This window comes from Pezoporus occidentalis, unplaced genomic scaffold (assembly GCF_034315485.1).
Source record: "Pezoporus occidentalis ecotype Australia unplaced genomic scaffold, CSIRO_AGI_Poc_V1 ctg1612, whole genome shotgun sequence".
Lineage (NCBI taxonomy): Eukaryota > Metazoa > Chordata > Aves > Psittaciformes > Psittacidae > Pezoporus > Pezoporus occidentalis.
Window position 1 is genome coordinate 1 of NW_026913440.1, and position 20,122 is coordinate 20,122.

The window sequence follows — 20,122 nt, forward strand, 5'->3', positions numbered from 1 at the left end:
TGGGGGTCAACAATGGGGCTGGGGGTCAACGTGGGGATGGGGTCAACATGGGGATGGGGTCAACAATGCGGATGGGGTCAACATGGAGATGGGGTCAACATGGGGATGGGGTCAACAATAGGATGGGGTCAACATGGGGATGGGGTCAACATGGGGATGGGTGTCAACAATGGGTATGGGGTCATCATGGGGATGGGGGTCAACAATGGGGATGGGAGTCAACAATGGGGATGGGGTCAACATGGGGATGGGGTCAATATGGGGATGGGGTCAATATGGGGATGGGGTCAACATGGGGATGGGGGTCAACATGGGGATGGGGTCAACATGGGGATGGGGTCAACATGGGGATGGGGTCAACATGGGGATGGGGGTCAACATGGGGATGGGGTCAACATGGGGATGGGGGTCAACATGGGGATGGGGTCAACATGGGGATGGGGTCAACATGGGGATGGGGTCAACATGGGGATGGGGTCAACAATGGGGATGGGGGTCAACATGGGGATGGGGGTCAACAATGGGGCTGGAGGCCTGGAGCGCCCATCGCCGCCTGCGCAACCACAAGAGAGGGCTCTTCCTGCTGTAAGGGGGCAACGTGGGGGGCGGGATGGGGGTCAACAATGGGGGTCATGGGGTTGGGGGTCATGGGGTTGGTCAACATGGGGATGGGGTCAACATGGGGATGGGGTCAACAATGGGGATGGGGTCAACATGGGGATGGGGTCAACATGGGATGGGGTCAACATGGGGATGGGGTCAACATGGGGATGGGGTCAACATGGGATGGGGTCAACATGGGGATGGGGTCAACATGGGGATGGGGTCAACATGGGGATGGGGTCAACAATGGGGATGGGGTCAACATGGGGATGGGGGTCAACACGGGGATGGGGTCAACATGGGGATGGGGTCAACAATGGGGATGGAGGCCCGGAGCGCCCATCGCCGCCTGCGCAACCACAAGAGAGGGCTCTTCCTGCTGTAAGGGGGCAACGTGTGGGGCGGGATGGGGGTCAACATGGGGGTCATGGGGTTGGGGGTCATGGGGTTGGTCAACATGGGGATGGGGTCAACATGGGGATGGGGTCAACATGGGGATGGGGTCAACAATGGGATGGGGTCAACATGGGGATGGGATCAACGTGGGGATGGGGTCAACGTGGGGATGGGGTCAACATGGGGATGGGGTCAACATGGGGATGGGGTCAACAATGGGGATGGGGGTCAGCAATGGGGATGGGGTCAACATGGGGATGGGGTCAACATGGGGATGGGGTCAACAATGGAATGGGGTCAACATGGGGATGGGGTCAACATGGGGATGGGGTCAACATGGGGATGGGGTCAACAATGGGGATGGGGTCAACATGGGGATGGGGTCAACATGGGGATGGGGGTCAACATGGGGATGGGGGTCAACAATGGGGATGGGGGTCAACATGGGGATGGGGTCAACATGGTATTGGGGGTCAACATGGGGGTCATGGGGTTGGGGGTCATCATGGGGGGCACCGGGGGTGGTCATTGGGGGGGAATGGGGTTGGTGGTCAACATGGGGTTGGGGGTCAACATGGGTGGTCATGGGGTTGGGGGTCATGGGGTTAGTGGTCAACATGGGGGGCTTGGGGTTGGTGGTCATCGATGCTATGTGGCTATGGGTCCATGGTTGCCATGGGGCTCTGATGCTATGGGGCTCTGATGTTATGATGCTATGGGTCCACGGTTGCTATGGGTGCACGGTTGCTCTGGGTCCATGGGTCCACGGTTGCTATGGGTCCATGGGTCCATGGTTGCTATGTGGCTATGGGTCCATGGTTGCTATGGGGCTATGATGCTATGGGGCTCTGATATTATGATGCTATGGGTCCATGGGTCCATGGTTGCTCTGTGTCCATGGGTCCACGGTTGCTCTGGGTGCTATGGGTCCACGGTTGCTATGGGTCCATGGTTGCTATGGGTCCATGGTTGCTATGTGTCCATGGTTGCTATGGGGCTCTGATGTTATGATGCTATGGGTCCATGGTTGCTATGGGTCCACGGTTGCTATGGGTCCATGGTTGCTATGGGTCCATGGTTGCTATGTGTCCATGGTTGCTATGGGGCTCTGATGTTATGATGCTATGGGTCCATGGTTGCTATGGGTCCACGGTTGCTATGGGTCCATGGTTGCTCTGGGTCCATGGTTGCTATGTGTCCATGGTTGCTATGGGGCTCTGATGTTATGATGCTATGGGTCCATGGTTGCTATGGGTCCATGGTTGCTATGGGTCCATGGTTGCCATGGGGCTCTGATGCTATGGGGCTCTGATGTTATGATGCTATGTGTCCATGGTTGCTATGGGTCCATGGTTGCTATGGGTCCATGGTTGCCATGGGGCTCTGATGCTATGGGGCTCTGATGTTATGATGCTATGGGTCCACGGTTGCTATGGGTCCATGGTTGCTATGGGGCTCTGATGTTATGATGCTATGGGGCTCTGATGTTATGATGCTATGGGTCCATGGTTGCTATGGGTCCATGGTTGCCATGGGGCTCTGATGCTATGGGGCTCTGATGTTATGATGCTATGGGTCCGTGGTTGCTATGGGTCCATTGTTGCTATGGGTCCATGTGTCCATGGTTGCTATGGGGCTCTGATGTTATGATGCTATGGGTCCATGGTTGCTATGGGTCCATGGTTGCTATGGGTCCATGGTTGCCATGGGGCTCTGATGCTATGGGGCTCTGATGTTATGATGCTATGTGTCCATGGTTGCTATGGGGCTCTGATGTTATGATGCTATGGGTCCATGGTTGCTATGTGTCCATGGTTGCTATGGGGCTCTGATGTTATGATGCTATGGGTCCATGGTTGCTCTGGGTCCATGGTTGCTATGGGTCCATGGTTGCCATGGGGCTCTGATGCTATGGGGCTCTGATGTTATGATGCTATGGGTCCATGGTTGCTATGGGTCCATGGTTGCCATGGGGCTCTGATGCTATGGGGCTCTGATGTTATGATGCTATGGGTCCGTGGTTGCTATGGGTCCATTGTTGCTATGGGTCCATGTGTCCATGGTTGCTATGGCGCTCTGATGTTATGATGCTATGGGTCCGTGGTTGCTATGGGTCCATTGTTGCTATGGGTCCATGTGTCCATGGTTGCTATGGGGCTCTGATGTTATGATGCTATGGGTCCATGGTTGCTATGGGTCCATTGTTGCTATGGGTCCATGTGTCCATGGTTGCTATGGGGCTCTGATGTTATGATGCTCTGGGTCCATGGTTGCTATGTGTCCATGGTTGCTATGGGGCTCTGATGTTATGATGCTATGGGTCCATGGTTGCTCTGGGTGCTATGGGTCCACGGTTGCTCTGGGTCCATGGGTCCACGGTTGCCATGGGGCTCTGATGCTATGGGGCTCTGATGTTATGATGCTATGGGTCCATGGTTGCTATGGGTCCATGTGTCCACGGTTGCCGTGGGTCCCGCGCAGGAACGGGCCGTCGTGGCGCTCGGACCGCCTGGCTCTGAACCCGGCGCTGCTGAGCCCCACGGGCGCGCGCCGCTTCCTGCCCCACCTGGACGCCGTCGCCAGGGACTTCGCGGCCGCCCTGGGGCAGCGCCTGCGGCAGAGCCCGAGCGGGGCCCTCACCATCGACCCCCACCCCCTGCTCTTCCGCTTCACGCTCGAGGGTGAGAGGGGTTGGGGGGCGGAGACCCCAATGGGGCGACCAATGGGAGAGGTCAATGGGGATCCAATGGGAGAGGTCAATGGGGGATCCAATGGGAGAGCTCAATGGGAATCCAATGGGAGAGCTCAATGGGAGAGGTCAATGGGGATCCAATGGGAGAGGTCAATGGGGGATACAGTGGGAGAGGTCAATGGGGGGTCCAATGGGAGTGGTCAATGGGGATCCAATGGGAGAGGTCAATGGGGGATCCAATGGGAGAGGTCAATGGGGGATCCAATGGGAGAGCTCAATGGGGGATCCAATGGGAGAGCTCAATGGGGATCCAATGGGAGAGGTCAATGGGGGATCCAATGGGAGAGGTCAATGGGGGATCCAATGGGAGAAGTCAATGGGGGATCCAATGGGAGAGGTCAATGGGGATCCAATGGGAGAGGTCAATGGGAGAGGTCAATGGGGGATCCAATGGGAGAGGTCAATGGGGATCCAATGGGAGAGCTCAATGGGAGAGCTCAATGGGAGAGGTCAATGGGGATCCAATGGGAGAGGTCAATGGGGGATCCAATGGGAGAGGTCAATGGGGGATCCAATGGGAGAGGTCAATGGGAGATCCAAAGGGAGAGGTCAATGGGGGATCCAATGGGAGAGGTCAATGGGGGATCCAATGGGAGAGGTCAATGGGAGATCCAATGGGGGAGGTCAATGGGGGATCCAATGGGAGAGGTCAATGGGGGATCCAATGGGAGAGGTCAATGGGGATCCAATGGGAGAGGTCAATGGGGGATCCAATGGGAGAGGTCAATGGGAGATCCAATGGGAGAGGTCAATGGGAGATCCAATGGGAGAGGTCAATGGGGATCCAATGGGAGAGGTCAATGGGGGATCCAATGGGAGAACCAATGGGAAACCCCAATGGTTGACATCAATGGGAGAGCTCAATGGGAGACATCAATGGGAGACCCCATGGGGATGGGGGTGGGGATGGGGATGGGGGTGGGGATGGGAATGGGGGGGTGTGGGGATGGGGGGGGATGGGATGGGGATGGGGACATGGGATGGGGATGTGGGATGGGATGGGGGTGGGATGGGGATGGGATGGGAAGGGGATGGGATGGGGGTGGGATGGGGATGGGATGGGGGTGGGGATGGGACGGGGATGGGATGTCAGGGGTGTGGGGATGGGATGGGATGGTGATGGGATGGGGGTGGGGATGGGGATGGGATGGGATGGGGAGGGGGAGGGGGATGGGGATGGGGATGGGGAGGGGGATGGGGATGGGATGGGATGGGGATGGGGATGGGGATGGGGATGGGATGGAGGCACCGCAGCGTCCGTGGGGATGGGGGTGGGGATGGGGGTGGGGGTGGGGATGGGGATGGGGATGGGAGGGGGATGGGGATGGGGATGGGGGTGGGGATGGGGATGGGGATGGGGATGGGGATGGGGGTGGGGATGGGGATGGGATGGGGATGGGGATGGGGGTGGGGATGGGGATGGGGATGCATGGGGATGGGGGGGGATGGGATAGGGATGGGGATGGGGATGGGGATGGGATGGGACAGGATGGGGATGGGGATGCATGGGGATGGGGGGGGATGGGATAGGGATGGGGATTGGACCCTGTGGTTGACTCTTCCCCCCCATCCCCATCCCGCCCCATTGCCTGCAGCCAGCAGCTACGCCCTCTATGGGGAGCGCCTGGGGCTGCTGGGGGGCGGCGAGGCCCCGGGGGGGGCCCAGCGCTTCCTGGGGGCGCTGGAGGCGATGCTGAGGACCACCCCCCCCCTGCTCTTCCTGCCCCCCATCGTCCTGCGCCTCCTGCCCCCCCCCCTATGGCAGGAGCACCTCAGGGCGTGGGACGTCATCTTCCAGCACGGTGAGGGGGGCGCTCGCTATGGGGCGCTCGCTATGGGGCGCTCGCTATGGGGCGGCCGTTATGGGGCACTCGCTATGGGGCGGCCGTTATGGGGCACTCGCTATGGGGCGGCCGTTATGGGGCGCTTGCTATGGGGCGGCCGTTATGGGGTGCTCGCTATGGGGCAGCCGTTATGGGGCACTCGCTATGGGGCGGCCGTTATGGGGCGCTTGCTATGGGGCGGCCGTTATGGGGCAGCCGTTATGGGGTGCTTGCTATGGGGCGGCCCCTGTGGGGCACCACATGGACACCCCCTATGGGGAACACCCTATGGGCAACCCCCTATGGGGTACCCATTGGACACCCCATATGGGCCTTTGACCCCTTCCCCCATCCCCCCTTTGACCCCTTCCCCCATCCCCCCTTTGACCCCTCCCCCCCATCCCCCCCTTTGACCCCTCCCCCATCCCCCCTTTTGACCCCTCCCCCCCTTTGACCCCTCCCCCCCTTTGACCCCTCCCCCCATCCCCCCCCTTGACCCCTCCCCCCATCCCCCCCTTTGACCCCTCCCCCATCCCCCCCCTTAACCCCTCCCCTCCATCCCCCCCTTTGACCCCTCCCCCCCTTTGACCCCTCCCCCCCATCCCCCCCTTAACCCCTCCCCCCATCCCATCCCCCCTTTGACCCCTCCCCCCTTTGACCCCTCCCCCCCATCCCCCCCCTTTAACCCATCCCCCCCTTTGACCCCTCCCCCGCATCCCCCCCTTTGACCCCTCCCCCCCTTTGACCCCTGCCCCCCATCCCCCGCCTTAACCCCTCCCCCATCCCCCCCTTTGACCCCTCCCCCCCATGCCCCCCCTTTGACCCCTCACCCCCCATCCCCCAGTTTGACCCTCCCCTCCATCCCCCCTTTCACCCCTCCCCCCCTCCCCCCCTTTAACCCCTCCCCCCTCCCCCCCTTTGACCCCTCCCCCCCCTCTCTGTCTCCCCCCAGCGGACGAGAGCATCCAACGCATTTACCGCGCCTTCTGCCGGGGGGGGGCGGGGCTCGGGCCCGAGGGGGCGGGGCCTGGGGGGGGCTCCGGGGGGGGGCTCCTGGCTCAGCTCCTGCTCCAGGCCCGGCTCCCGCTGGACTCCATCAAAGCGAACGTGACGGAGTTCACGGCGGGGGGGGTGGACACGGTGAGGGGGGGGAGGGGCAGCGGGGGGGGGGAGGGGCGGGGGGGATGGGGGGGATGGGGGGGATGGGGGGGTCATGACGGAGTTCACGGCGGGGGGGGTGGACACGGTGAGGGGGGGAGGGGGGGATGGGGGCATGGGGGGATCATGGGGGGGTCATGGGGGGGAGGGGTCAAAGGGGGGGATGGGGGGGATGGGGGGGGTCATGGGGGGGATGGGGGCATGGGGGGATCATGGGGGGGTCATGGGGGGAGGGGTCAAGGGGGGGATGGGGGGGATGGGGGGGTCATGGGGGGGGATGGGGGCATGGGGGGATCATGGGGGTCATGGGGGGAGGGGGGGGATGGGGGGGATGGGGGGATGGGGGGGTCATGGGGGGGATGGGAGGGGGATGGGGGGGGGTCATGACGGAGTTCACGGCGGGGGGGCTGGACACGGTGGGGGGGGGAGGGGCGGGGGGGGTCATGGGGGGATGGGGGGGATGGGGGGATGGGGGGGTCATGGGGGGGGATGGAAGGGGGATTGGGGGGTCATAGGGGGTCATGGGGGGTCATGGGGGGGATGGGGGGTCATGGGGGGGGATGGGAGGGGGATTGGGGCGTCATGGGGGGGTCATGGGGGATTGAGGGGATGGGAGGGGCATGGGGAGGGATGGGGGCGTAATGGGAGGTCTCAGTTATGGGTCTCAGTTGTGGGTCTCGGGTGTGGGTCTCGGTTATGGGTCTCGGGTGTGGGTCTCGGTTGTGGGTCTCAGTTATGGGTCTCAGTTATGGGTCTCAGTTATGGGTCTCAGTTATGGGTCTCGGGTGTGGGTCTCAGTTATGGGTCTCAGTTATGGGTCTCAGTTATGGGTCTCAGTTATGGGTCTCAGTTATGGGTCTCAGTTACGGGTCTCAGTTATGGGTTTCAGTTATGGGTCTCGGGTGTGGGTCTCAGTTATGGGTCTCAGTTATGGGTCTCAGTTATGGGTCTCGGTTCTGGGTCTCAGTTATGGGTCTCGGTTATGGGTCTCGGGTGTGGGTCTCAGTTATGGGTCTCAGTTATGGGTCTCAGTTATGGGTCTCAGGTGTGGGTCTCAGGTGTGGGTCTCGGGTGTGGGTCTCGGGTGTGGGTCTCAGTTATGGGTCTCAGGTGTGGGTCTCAGTTATGGGTCTCGGGTGTGGGTCTCAGGTGTGGGTCTCAGTTATGGGTCTCGGGTGTGGGTCTCAGGTGTGGGTCTCAGTTATGGGTCTCAGTTGAGGGTCTTAGTTATGGGTCTCAGTTGAGGGTCTTAGTTATGGGTCTCAGTTGTGGGTCTCTGGTGTGTGTCTCGGGTGTGGGTCTCAGTTATGGGTCTCGGGTGTGTGTCTCGGTTATGGGTCTCAGTTATGGGTCTCAGGTGTGGGTCTCAGTTCTGGGTCTCGGGTGTGGGTCTCAGTTATGGGTCTCAGGTGTGGGTCTCAGTTATGGGTCTCGGGTGTGGGTCTCAGTTATGGGTCTCAGGTGTGGGTCTCAGTTATGGGTCTCGGGTGTGGGTCTCAGGTGTGGGTCTCAGTTATGGGTCTCGGGTGTGGGTCTCAGGTGTGGGTCTCAGTTATGGGTCTCAGTTGAGGGTCTTAGTTATGGGTCTCAGTTGAGGGTCTTAGTTATGGGTCTCAGTTGTGGGTCTCTGGTGTGTGTCTCGGGTGTGGGTCTCAGTTATGGGTCTCGGGTGTGTGTCTCGGTTATGGGTCTCAGTTATGGGTCTCAGGTGTGGGTCTCAGTTCTGGGTCTCGGGTGTGGGTCTCAGTTATGGGTCTCAGTTATGGGTCTCAGTTATGGGTCTCAGTTATGGGTCTTGGGTGTGGGTCTCAGTTATGGGTCTCAGTTATGGGTCTTGGGTGTGGGTCTCAGTTATGGGTCTCAGTTATGGGTCTCAGGTGTGGGTCTCAGTTATGGGTCTCAGTTATGGGTCTTGGGTGTGGGTCTCAGTTATGGGTCTCAGTTATGGGTCTCAGGTGTGGGTCTCAGTTATGGGTCTCGGGTGTGGGTCTCAGTTATGGGTCTCAGTTATGGGTCTCGGTTGTGGGTCTCGGGTGTGGGTCTCAGTTATGGGTCTCGGGTGTGGGTCTCAGGTGTGGGTCTCAGTTATGGGTCTCAGGTGTGGGTCTCAGGTGTGGGTCTCAGGTGTGGGTGTCAGCTATGGGTCTCGGGTGTGGGTCTCAGTTATGGGTCTCAGTTATGGGTCTCGGGTGTGGGTCTCAGTTATGGGTCTCGGGTGTGGGTCTCAGTTATGGGTCTCAGTTATGGGTCTCGGGTGTGGGTCTCAGTTATGGGTCTCAGTTATGGGTCTCGGGTGTGGGTCTCAGTTGTGGGTCTCAGTTATGGGTCTCGGGTGTGGGTCTCAGTTATGGGTCTCGGGTGTGGGTCTCAGTTATGGGTCTCAGTTATGGGTCTCAGTTATGGGTCTCAGGTGTGGGTCTCGGTTGTGGGTCTCGGGTGTGGGTCCCCGCCGTGGGTCACGTGACCCCGCCCCCCAGACCGCCGTCCCGCTCCTGTTCACCCTCTTCGAGCTGGGCCGGAACCCGCGGGTGCAGCGGGCGCTGAGGGAGGAGCTGCGCGCGGCGGGGGCGGGGCCGAGCCTCGAGGGGGCGGGGCCAAGGCCCGAGGGGGCGGGGCCGGCGCCCCCTGACCCCCAGGCGCTGCTCGGGAGCCTCCCCCTGCTGAAAGCGGCCATCAAAGAGACCCTGAGGTGAGGGGGGGAGGGGCGGGGTCATGGGGGGGTCACGGGGGGGTCATGGGGTCATGGAGGGGTCACTGTGGGGTCATTGTGGGGTCATTGTAGGGTCATTGTGGGGTCATTGTGGGGTCACGGTGGGGTCACGGTGGGGTCACTGCGGGGTCATTGTGGGGTCACGATGGGGTCATTGTGGGGTCACTGTGGGGTCATGGTGGGGTCATGGTGGGGTCACTGTGGGGTCATTGTGGGGTCACGGTAGGGTCACAGTGGGGTCATTGTGGGGTCATGGTGGGGTCACTGTGGGGTCATGGTGGGGTCACTGTGGGGTCATTGTGGGGTCATTGTGGGGTCACTGTGGGGTCATGGTGGGGTCATTGTGGGATCATCTTGGGGTCACTGTTGGGTCATTGTGGGGTCACTGTGGGGTCACGGTAGGGTCACTGTGGGGTCATTGTGGGGTCATGATGGGGTCACTGCGGGGTCATTGGGGGGTCACTGTGAGGTTATTGGGGGTCACTGTGGGGTCACTTGGGGGGGATTTGGGGGGCACTTGGGGGGTCACTGTGGGGTCACTGTGGGGTCACTGTGGGGTCACTTTGGGGTCACTGTGGGGTCATGGTGGGGTCATTGTGGGGTCACTGTGGGGTCATTGTGCGACCATCTTGGGGTCACTGTTGGGTCATTGTGGGGTCATTGTGGGGTCATGATGGGGTCACTGTGGGGTCATTGGGGGGTCACTGTGAGGTTATTGGGGGTCACCGTGAGGTCACCTGGGGGGATTTGGGGGGCACTTGGGGGTCACTGGGGGGTCACCGTGAGGTCACTTGGGGGGATTTGGGGGTCACTGGGGGGTCCCTGGTGCCCCTTGGCCCCCCCAGCCCCACACCCTCCCCCCCGCCCCATTGTGCCCCCCATCCCCATCCCCATCCCAGGCTGTACCCGGTGGGGGTCACGGTGCAGCGGTACCCGGCCACGGACGTGGTGCTCCACAAGTACCGGGTGCCCGCGGGGGTAAGCGCAAAGTGGGGGTCACCATGGGGCACGTGTGGGGTGAATGGGGGGGACCCCATCACACTGACCCCCATGCACCCCCCAGACCCTGTGCCAGGTGTCCCTGTACGCTATGGGGCATCAATGGGGCAGATGTGGGGTGAATGCGGGGACCCCATCACACTGACCCCCACACCCCCCAGACCCTGTGCCAGGTGTCCCTGTACGCTATGGGGCAGATGTGGGGTGAATGGGGAGGACCCCATCACATTGACCCCCACACACCCCAGACCCTGTGCCAGGTGTCCCTGTACGCTATGGGGCATCAATGGGGCAGATGTGGGGTGAATGGGGGGACCCCATCACATTGACCCCCACGCTCCCCACAGCCCCTGTGCCAGGTGTCCCTGTACGCTATGGGGCAGATGTGGGGTGAATGGGGAGGACCCCATCACACTGACCCCCACACCCCACAGACCCTGTGCCAGGTGTCCCTGTACGCTATGGGGCAGATGTGGGGTGAATGGGGGGACCCCATCACATTGACCCCCATGCTCCCCCCAGACCCTGTGCCAGGTGTCCCTGTACGCTATGGGGCAGATGTGGGGTGAATGGGGGGGACCCCATCACATTGACCCCCACGCCCCCCCCAGACCCTGTGCCAGGTGTCCCTGTACGCTATGGGGCATCAATGGGGCAGATGTGGGGTGAATGTGGGGGACCCCATCACACTGACCCCCATGCTCCCCACAGACCCTATGCCAGGTGTCCCTGTACGCTATGGGGCATCAATGGGGAGATGTGGGGTGAATGGGGGGACCCCATCACATTGACCCCCACACCCCCCCCAGACCCTGTGCCAGGTGTCCCTGTACGCTATGGGGCATCAATGGGGCAGATGTGGGGTGAATGGGGAGGACCCCATCACATTGACCCCCATGCACCCCACAGACCCTGTGCCAGGTGTCTCTGTACGCTATGGGGCATCAATGGGGCAGATGTGGGGTGAAAGGGGGGGACCCCATCACACTGACCCCCATGTTCCCCGCAGACCCTGTGCCAGGTGTCCCTGTACGCTATGGGGCATCAATGGGGCAGATGTGGGGTGAATGAGGGGGACCCCATCACATTGACCCCCACACCCCGCAGACCCTGTGCCAGGTGTCCCTGTACGCTATGGGGCATCAATGGGGCAGATGTGGGGTGAATGGGGGGACCCCATCACATTGACCCCCACGCTCCCCACAGACCCTGTGCCAGGTGTCCCTGTACGCTATGGGGCAGATGTGGGGTGAATGGGGAGGACCCCATCACATTGACCCCCATGCTCCCCACAGACCCTGTGCCAGGTGTCCCTGTACGCTATGGGGCATCAATGGGGCAGATGTGGGGTGAATGAGGGGACCCCATCACACTGACCCCCATGCACCCCACAGACCCTGTGCCAGGTGTCCCTGTACGCTATGGGGCAGATGTGGGGTGAATGGGGAGGACCCCATCACATTGACCCCCACACCCCCCAGACCCTGTGCCAGGTGTCCCTGTACGCTATGGGGCAGATGTGGGGTGAATGGGGGGACCCCATCACACTGACCCCCACACCCCCCAGACCCTGTGCCAGGTGTCCCTGTACGCTATGGGGCATCAATGGGGCAGATGTGGGGTGAATGGGGGGACCCCATCACACTGACCCCCACACCCCCCAGACCCTGTGCCAGGTGTCCCTGTACCCTATGGGGCATCAATGGGGCAGATGTGGGGTGAATGAGGGGGAACCGCATCACACTGACCCCCACACCCCACAGACCCTGTGCCAGGTGTCCCTGTACGCTATGGGGCATCAATGGGGCAGATGTGGGGTGAATGAGGGGAACCCCATCACACTGACCCCATGCACCCCCCAGACCCTGTGCCAGGTGTCCCTGTACGCTATGGGGCATCAATGGGGCTGATGTGGGGTGAATGGGGAGGACCCCATCACATTGACCCCCATGCTCCCCCCAGACCCTGTGCCAGGTGTCCCTGTACCCTATGGGGCATCAATGGGGCAGATGTGGGGTGAATGGGGAGGACCCCATCACACTGACCCCCACACCCCCCAGACCCTGTGCCAGGTGTCCCTGTACGCTATGGGGCAGATGTGGGGTGAATGGGGGGACCCCATCACATTGACCCCCACACCCCCCAGACCCTGTGCCAGGTGTCCCTGTACGCTATGGGGCAGATGTGGGGCAGAAGTGGGGCGAATGGGGGGACCCCATCACATTGACCCCCATGCACCCCACAGACCCTGTGCCAGGTGTCCCTGTACGCTATGGGGCATCAATGGGGCAGATGTGGGGTGAATGGGGAGGACCCCATCACACTGACCCCATGCTCCCCGCAGACCCTGTGCCAGGTGTCCCTGTACGCTATGGGGCATCAATGGGGCAGATGTGGGGTGAATGAGGGGACCCCATCACATTGACCCCCACACCCCCCAGACCCTGTGCCAGGTGTCCCTGTACGCTATGGGGCATCAATGGGGCTGATGTGGGGTGAATGGGGAGGACCCCATCACATTGACCCCCATGCTCCCCGCAGACCCTGTGCCAGGTGTCCCTGTACGCTATGGGGCAGATGTGGGGTGAATGGGGGACCCCATCACATTGACCCCCATGCTCCCCGCAGACCCTGTGCCAGGTGTCCCTGTACGCTATGGGGCATCAATGGGGCAGATGTGGGGTGAATGAGGGGACCCCATCACACTGACCCCCATGCTCCCCGCAGACCCTGTGCCAGGTGTCCCTGTACGCTATGGGGCATCAATGGGGCAGATGTGGGGTGAATGGGGGGACCCCATCACATTGACCCCCACACCCCACAGACCCTGTGCCAGGTGTCCCTGTACGCTATGGGGCATCAATGGGGCAGATGTGGGGTGAATGGGGAGGACCCCATCACATTGACCCCCATGCTCCCCACAGACCCTGTGCCAGGTGTCCCTGTACGCTATGGGGCAGATGTGGGGTGAATGGGGGGACCCCATCACATTGACCCACGCGCCCCACAGCCCCTGTGCCAGGTGTCCCTGTACGCTATGGGGCAGATGTGGGGTGAATGGGGGGACCCCATCACATTGACCCCCACACCCCACAGACCCTGTGCCAGGTGTCTCTGTACGCTATGGGGCATCAATGGGGCAGATGTGGGGTGAATGGGGGGACCCCATCACATTGACCCCCACACCCCACAGACCCTGTGCCAGGTGTCCCTGTCCGCTATGGGGCATCAATGGGGCAGATGTGGGGTGAATGGGGGGGACCCCATCACATTGACCCCCATGCTCCCCCCAGCCCCTGTGCCAGGTGTCCCTGTACCCTATGGGGCAGATGTGGGGTGAATGAGGGGACCCCATCACACTGACCCCCACACACCCCCCAGACCCTGTGCCAGGTGTCCCTGTCCGCTATGGGGCAGATGTGGGGTGAATGGGGAGGACCCCATCACACTGACCCCCACACCCCCCAGACCCTGTGCCAGGTGTCCCTGTACGCTATGGGGCAGATGTGGGGTGAATGGGGGGGACCCCATCACATTGACCCCCATGCTCCCCCCAGACCCTGTGCCAGGTGTCCCTGTACGCTATGGGGCAGATGTGGGGTGAATGGGGAGGACCCCATCACATTGACCCCCACACGCCCCACAGACCCTGTGCCAGGTGTCCCTGTACGCTATGGGGCATCAATGGGGCAGATGTGGGGTGAATGGGGGGACCCCATCACACTGACCCCCACACCCCCCAGACCCTGTGCCAGGTGTCCCTGCACGCTATGGGGCAGATGTGGGGTGAATGGGGGGACCCCATCACATTGACCCCCACACCCCCCAGACCCTGTGCCAGGTGTCCCTGTACGCTATGGGGCATCAATGGGGCAGATGTGGGGTGAATGGGGGGACCCCATCACATTGACCCCCATGCTCCCCCCAGACCCTGTGCCAGGTGTCCCTGTACGCTATGGGGCGCAGCCCGGACGTGTTCCCCCAGCCCCATCGCTACGACCCATGGCGTTGGGTGGCCAATGGGGACAAGAGCTTCAAGGCGCTGGCGTTCGGGTTCGGGGCCCGGCAGTGCATCGGCCGGCGCCTGGCCGAGGCCGAGATGATGCTGTTCCTCATCCACGTGAGCCGGGGGGCGATGGGGGTCATGGGGGGCCATGGGGGGCCATGGGGGGTGATGGGGGGCAATGGGGGGGTTTGTTAGGGGGATGGGTTCGGGGATTTGATTGAGGGGGTTCGGTTGGGGGGCTCGGTTGGGGGGCTCGGTTGGGGGGCTCGGTTGTAGGGTTTGGTTGGGGGGCTCGGTTGGGGGTCTCGGTTGGGGGGCAGGGCTCGGTTGGGGGGCAGGGCTCGGTTGTGGGGCTTGGTTGTGGGGCTTGATTGGGGGGCTCAGTTCTAGGGTTTGGTTGTGGGTCTCGGTTGGGGGGCTCGGTTGGGGGGCTTGGTTGTAGGGTTTGGTTGGGGGGCTCGGTTGGGGGGCTCGGTTGGGGGGCTCAGTTCTAGGGTTTGGTTGGGGGGCTCGGTTGGGGGGCTCGGTTGGGGGGCTTGGTTGTAGGGTTTGGTTGGGGGGCTCGGTTGGGGGGCTCGGTTGGGGTGTGGGGCTCGGTTGGGGGGCTCGGTTGGGGGGCTCGGTTGTAGGGATTGGTTGGGGGGCTCGGTTGGGGGGCTCGGTTGGGGGGCAGGGCTCGTTTGGGGGGATCGGTTGGGTGGTTTGGTTGTGGGGCTCGGTTGTGGGGCTCGGTTGTGGGGCTCAGTTGGGGGGCTCGGTTGGGGGGCTCGGTTGGGGGCTCGGTTGTAGGGTTTGGTTGTGGGGCTCGGTTGTGGGGCTCGGTTGTAGGGTTTGGTTGTGGGGCTCGGTTGGGGGGCTCGGTTGGGGGGCTCGGTTGTAGGGTTTGGTTGTGGGGCTCAGTTGGGGGGCTCGGTTGGGGGGCTCGGTTGGGGGCTCGGTTGTAGGGTTTGGTTGTGGGGCTCGGTTGTGGGGCTCGGTTGTGGGGCTCAGTTGGGGGGCTCGGTTGGGGGGCTCGGTTGGGGGGCAGGGCGCGGTTGTGGGGCTCGGTTGTGGGGCTCAGTTGGGGGGCTCGGTTGGGGGGCTCGGTTGGGGGCTCGGTTGTAGGGTTTGGTTGTGGGGCTCGGTTTGGGGGCAGGGCTCGGTTGGGGGGCTCGGTTGAAGGGTTTGGTTGTGGGGCTCAGTTGGGGGGCTCGGTTGGGGGGCTCGGTTGGGGGGCTCGGTTGTAGGGTTTGGTTGGGGGGCTCGGTTGCGGGGCTCGGTTGGGGGGCAGGGCTCGGTTGTGGGGCTCGGTTGTGGGGCTCAGTTGGGAGCTCAGTTGTAGGGTTTGGTTGGGGGTCTCGGTTGTGGGGCTCGGTTGTGGGGCAGGGCTCGGTTGGGTGGCTTGGTTGGGGGGCTCGGTTGTAGGGTTTGGTTGTGGGGCTCAGTTGGGGGGCTCGGTTGTGGGTCTTGATTGTGGGTCTCAGTTGGGGGTCTCAGTTCTGGGTATCAGTTGGGGGCCTCGGTTATAGGGTTTGGTTGGGGGGGCTCGGTTGTGGGGCTCGGTTGGGGGGCTCAGTTGTAGGGTTTGGTTGTGGGGCTCAGTTGGGGGGCTCGGTTGTGGGTCTTAGTTGTGAGGCTTGGTTGGGGGCTCGGATGGGGGCTCGGTTGTAGGGCTCAGTTTTGGGGCTCGGTTGTGGGTCCCAGTTATGGGTCTCGGGTGTGGGTCTCAGTTGAGAGACCATGATGCGTTGGGTTGAGTCCATGATTGGGTTGTCTTCCCTTCACCCAATGACGTCTTCCCTTGACCCAATGACATCTTCCCTTGACCCAACGACGTCTTCCCTTCACCCAATGACGTCTTCCCTTGACCCAATGACGTCTTCCCTTCACCCAATGACGTCTTCCCTTGACCCAACGACGTCTTCCCTTCACCCAATGACGTCTTCCCTTCACCCAATGACGCCTTCCCTTGACCCAATGACGCCTTCCCTTCACCCAATGACGTCTCCCTTGACCCAATGACGTCTTCCTTGACCCAATGACGTCTTCCCTTGACCCAATGACGCCTTCCCTTCATCCAATGACATCTTCCCTTGACCCAATGACGCCTTCCCTTCACCCAATGACGTCTTCCCTTCACCCAATGACGTCTTCCCTTGACCCAATGACGCCTTCCCTTCACCCAATGATGTCTTCCCTTGACCCAATGACGTCTTCCCTTGACCCAATGACGCCTTCCCTTGACCCAATGACGTCTTCCCTTGACCCAATGACGTCTTCCCTTGACCCAATGACGCCTTCCCTTGACCCAATGACGCCTTCCCTTGACCCAATGACGCCTTCCCTTGACCCAATGACGCCTTCCCTTGACCCAATGACGTCTTCCCTTGACCCAACGACGCCTTCCCTTGACCCAACGACGTCTTCCCTTCACCCAATGACGTCTTCCCTTCACCCAATGACGTCTTCCTTGACCCAATGACGTCTTCCCTTGACCCACTGACGCCTTCCCTTCATCCAATGACATCTTCCCTTCACCCAATGACGTCTTCCCTTCACCCAATGACGTCTTCCCTTGACCCAATGACGTCTTCCCTTGACCCAATGACGTCTCCCTTGACCCAATGACGTCTTCCCTTGACCCAATGACGCCTTCCCTTGACCCAATGACGTCTTCCCTTGACTCAATGACGCCTTCCCTTGACCCAATGACGTCTTCCCTTGACCCAATGACGCCTTCCCTTGACCCAATGACATCTCCCTTGACCCAATGACGCCTTCCCTTGACCCAATGACGTCTTCCCTTGACCCAATGACGTCTTCCCTTGACCCAATGACGTCTTCCCTTGACCCAATGACGCCTTCCCTTGACCCAATGACATCTCACTTGACCCAATGACGCCTTCCCTTGACCCAACGACGCCTTCCCTTGACCCAATGACATCTTCCTTGACCCAATGACGCCTTCCCTTGACCCAATGACATCTTCCCTTGATCCATTGACGTCTTCCCTTGACCCAATGACGTCTTCCCTTGACCCAATGACGCCTTCCCTTGACCCAATGACGTCTTCCATTGACCCAATGACGCCTTCCCTTCACCCAATGACGTCTTCCTTGACCCAATGACGTCTTCCCTTCACCCAATGACGCCTTCCCTTGACCCAATGACATCTTCCCTTGACTCAATGACGCCTTCCCTTGACCCAATGACGTCTTCCCTTCACCCAATGACGTCTTCCTTGACCCAATGACGTCTTCCCTTCACCCAATGACGCCTTCCCTTGACCCAATGACGTCTTCCCTTCACCCAATGACGTCTTCCCTTGACCCAATGACGTCTTCCCTTGACCCAATGACGTCTTCCCTTCACCCAATGACGTCTTCCCTTGACCCAATGACGCCTTCCCTTGACCCAATGACATCTTCCCTTCACCCAATGACGTCTTCCCTTCACCCAATGACGTCTTCCCTTGACCCAATGACGTCTTCCCTTGACCCAATGACGTCTCCCTTGACCCAATGACGTCTTCCCTTGACCCAATGACGCCTTCCCTTGACCCAATGACGTCTTCCCTTGACTCAATGACGCCTTCCCTTGACCCAATGACGTCTTCCCTTGACCCAATGACGCCTTCCCTTGACCCAATGACATCTCCCTTGACCCAATGACGCCTTCCCTTGACCCAATGACGTCTTCCCTTGACCCAATGACGTCTTCCCTTGACCCAATGACGCCTTCCCTTGACCCAATGACATCTCACTTGACCCAATGACGCCTTCCCTTGACCCAACGACGCCTTCCCTTGACCCAATGACATCTTCCTTGACCCAATGACGCCTTCCCTTGACCCAATGACATCTTCCCTTGATCCATTGACGTCTTCCCTTGACCCAATGACGTCTTCCCTTGACCCAATGACGCCTTCCCTTGACCCAATGACGTCTTCCATTGACCCAATGACGCCTTCCCTTCACCCAATGACGTCTTCCTTGACCCAATGACGTCTTCCCTTCACCCAATGACGCCTTCCCTTGACCCAATGACATCTTCCCTTGACTCAATGACGCCTTCCCTTGACCCAATGACGTCTTCCCTTCACCCAATGACGTCTTCCTTGACCCAATGACGTCTTCCCTTCACCCAATGACGCCTTCCCTTGACCCAATGACGTCTTCCCTTCACCCAATGACGTCTTCCCTTGACCCAATGACGTCTTCCCTTGACCCAATGACGTCTTCCCTTCACCCAATGACGTCTTCCCTTGACCCAATGACGCCTTCCCTTGACCCAATGACGCCTTCCCTTCACCCAATGACGTCTTCCCTTGACCCAATGACGTCTTCCCTTCACCCAATGGCCTTGCCCCAACCTCTTGGCCCCGCCCCCCCCAGGTCTTGCGCAACTTCAGCATCGAGGCTGTGTCCACCCAGGACATCCCCACCGTGTTCCGCTTCATCCTCATGCCGGAGACGTCGCCGCTCCTCACCTTCCGCATCCTGGACTGAGCCGGGGCCATGCAGATCATATGCAAATCACATGCAAAGCGCATGCAAATCAGGCGAACTACGTGAAACTCTCATGCAGATCACATGCAAAGCGCATGCAAATCAGGCGAACTACACGAAACTCTCATGCAGATCACATGCAAATCACATGTAAAGCACATGCAAATCAGGCAAATGATGTGAAACTCTCACGCAGATCACATGCAAATCACATGTAAAGCACATGCAAATCATGCGAACTACATGAAGCGCATGCAAATCACATATAAAGCACATGTAAATCATGCAAACTACATGCAGATCACATGCAAATCACGCAAACTACATGCAACTCTCATGGAACTCCCATGTAAAGCACATGCAAATCATGCAAACTACATGAAACGCATGCAGATCACATGCAAATCACATGTAAAGCACATGTAAATCATGCGAATCACATGCAAATCACGCAAACTACATGCAACTCTCATGGAACTCCCAGTAAAGCACATGCAAATCATGCAAACTACATGCAGCTCTCATGCAAATCACATGTAGAGCACATGCAAATCCTGAGAACTACATGCAGATCTCATGCAGATCACATGCAAATCCTGTGAACTACATGCAACTCCCATGTAAAGCACATGCAAATCACGTGAACTACATGCAGCTCTCATGCAAATCACGTGTAAAGCACATGCAAGTCGCATGCAAATCACGCGAACTACATGCAGATCACACGTAAAGCGCATGCAGACAGTACGCAACGCAATGCAAATCACACGTAAATCCTATGCAAACCACACGCAAATCATATGTAAATCACATGCAAATCATATGTAAATCACATGCAAATCATATGTAAATTGCAGGGGCTGCCCCAGGGCTGCTGGGACCCCAGACCCCCAATAAACTTTCATTGCAGGCTCCTTGGTGGCCCCATATGGGGGGGTCTGGGGGGGGCAGGGGACCCCAAAGGTCTCCATGGGGCACAGAGGAGACCCCATATGGCAGTGGGGGGGGGTCCCACTGCACCCCCCTGCCCCACACAGCGGACATTGCCCCCCATTGCCCCCCATTGCCCCCCCCATAGCCCCCATTTGCCCCCCCATGGCCCCACTCACCCCATTCCCACCCATTATTGCCCGCCCCATCCCTCCCCTTGCACCCCAATGCCCCCCATTGACCCCCATTGCCCCCCCA

The 20,122-nt window shown here is 60.3% G+C and overlaps 1 protein-coding gene across 2 annotated transcripts; it reads left to right on the forward strand.

The window, feature by feature from the left end:
- Positions 1–520: 520 nt before the first annotated feature.
- Positions 521–18,980, forward strand: LOC134160646 (cytochrome P450 11B, mitochondrial-like). Of its 2 annotated transcripts, none has more exons than XM_062612851.1 (8): positions 521–585; positions 3,481–3,680; positions 5,347–5,553; positions 6,527–6,714; positions 9,210–9,421; positions 10,342–10,420; positions 14,370–14,561; positions 18,821–18,980. In XM_062612851.1, exons 1-8 carry the CDS (start codon positions 521–523, stop codon positions 18,932–18,934), a joined length of 1,257 nt encoding a protein of 418 aa, XP_062468835.1. In that variant the 3' UTR covers positions 18,935–18,980. The 2 variants fall into 2 exon arrangements, with proteins under 2 accessions (XP_062468835.1, XP_062468836.1); XM_062612852.1 differs by lacking the exon at positions 521–585 and adding an exon at positions 926–984.
- The last annotated feature ends 1,142 nt before the right edge of the window (positions 18,981–20,122 follow it).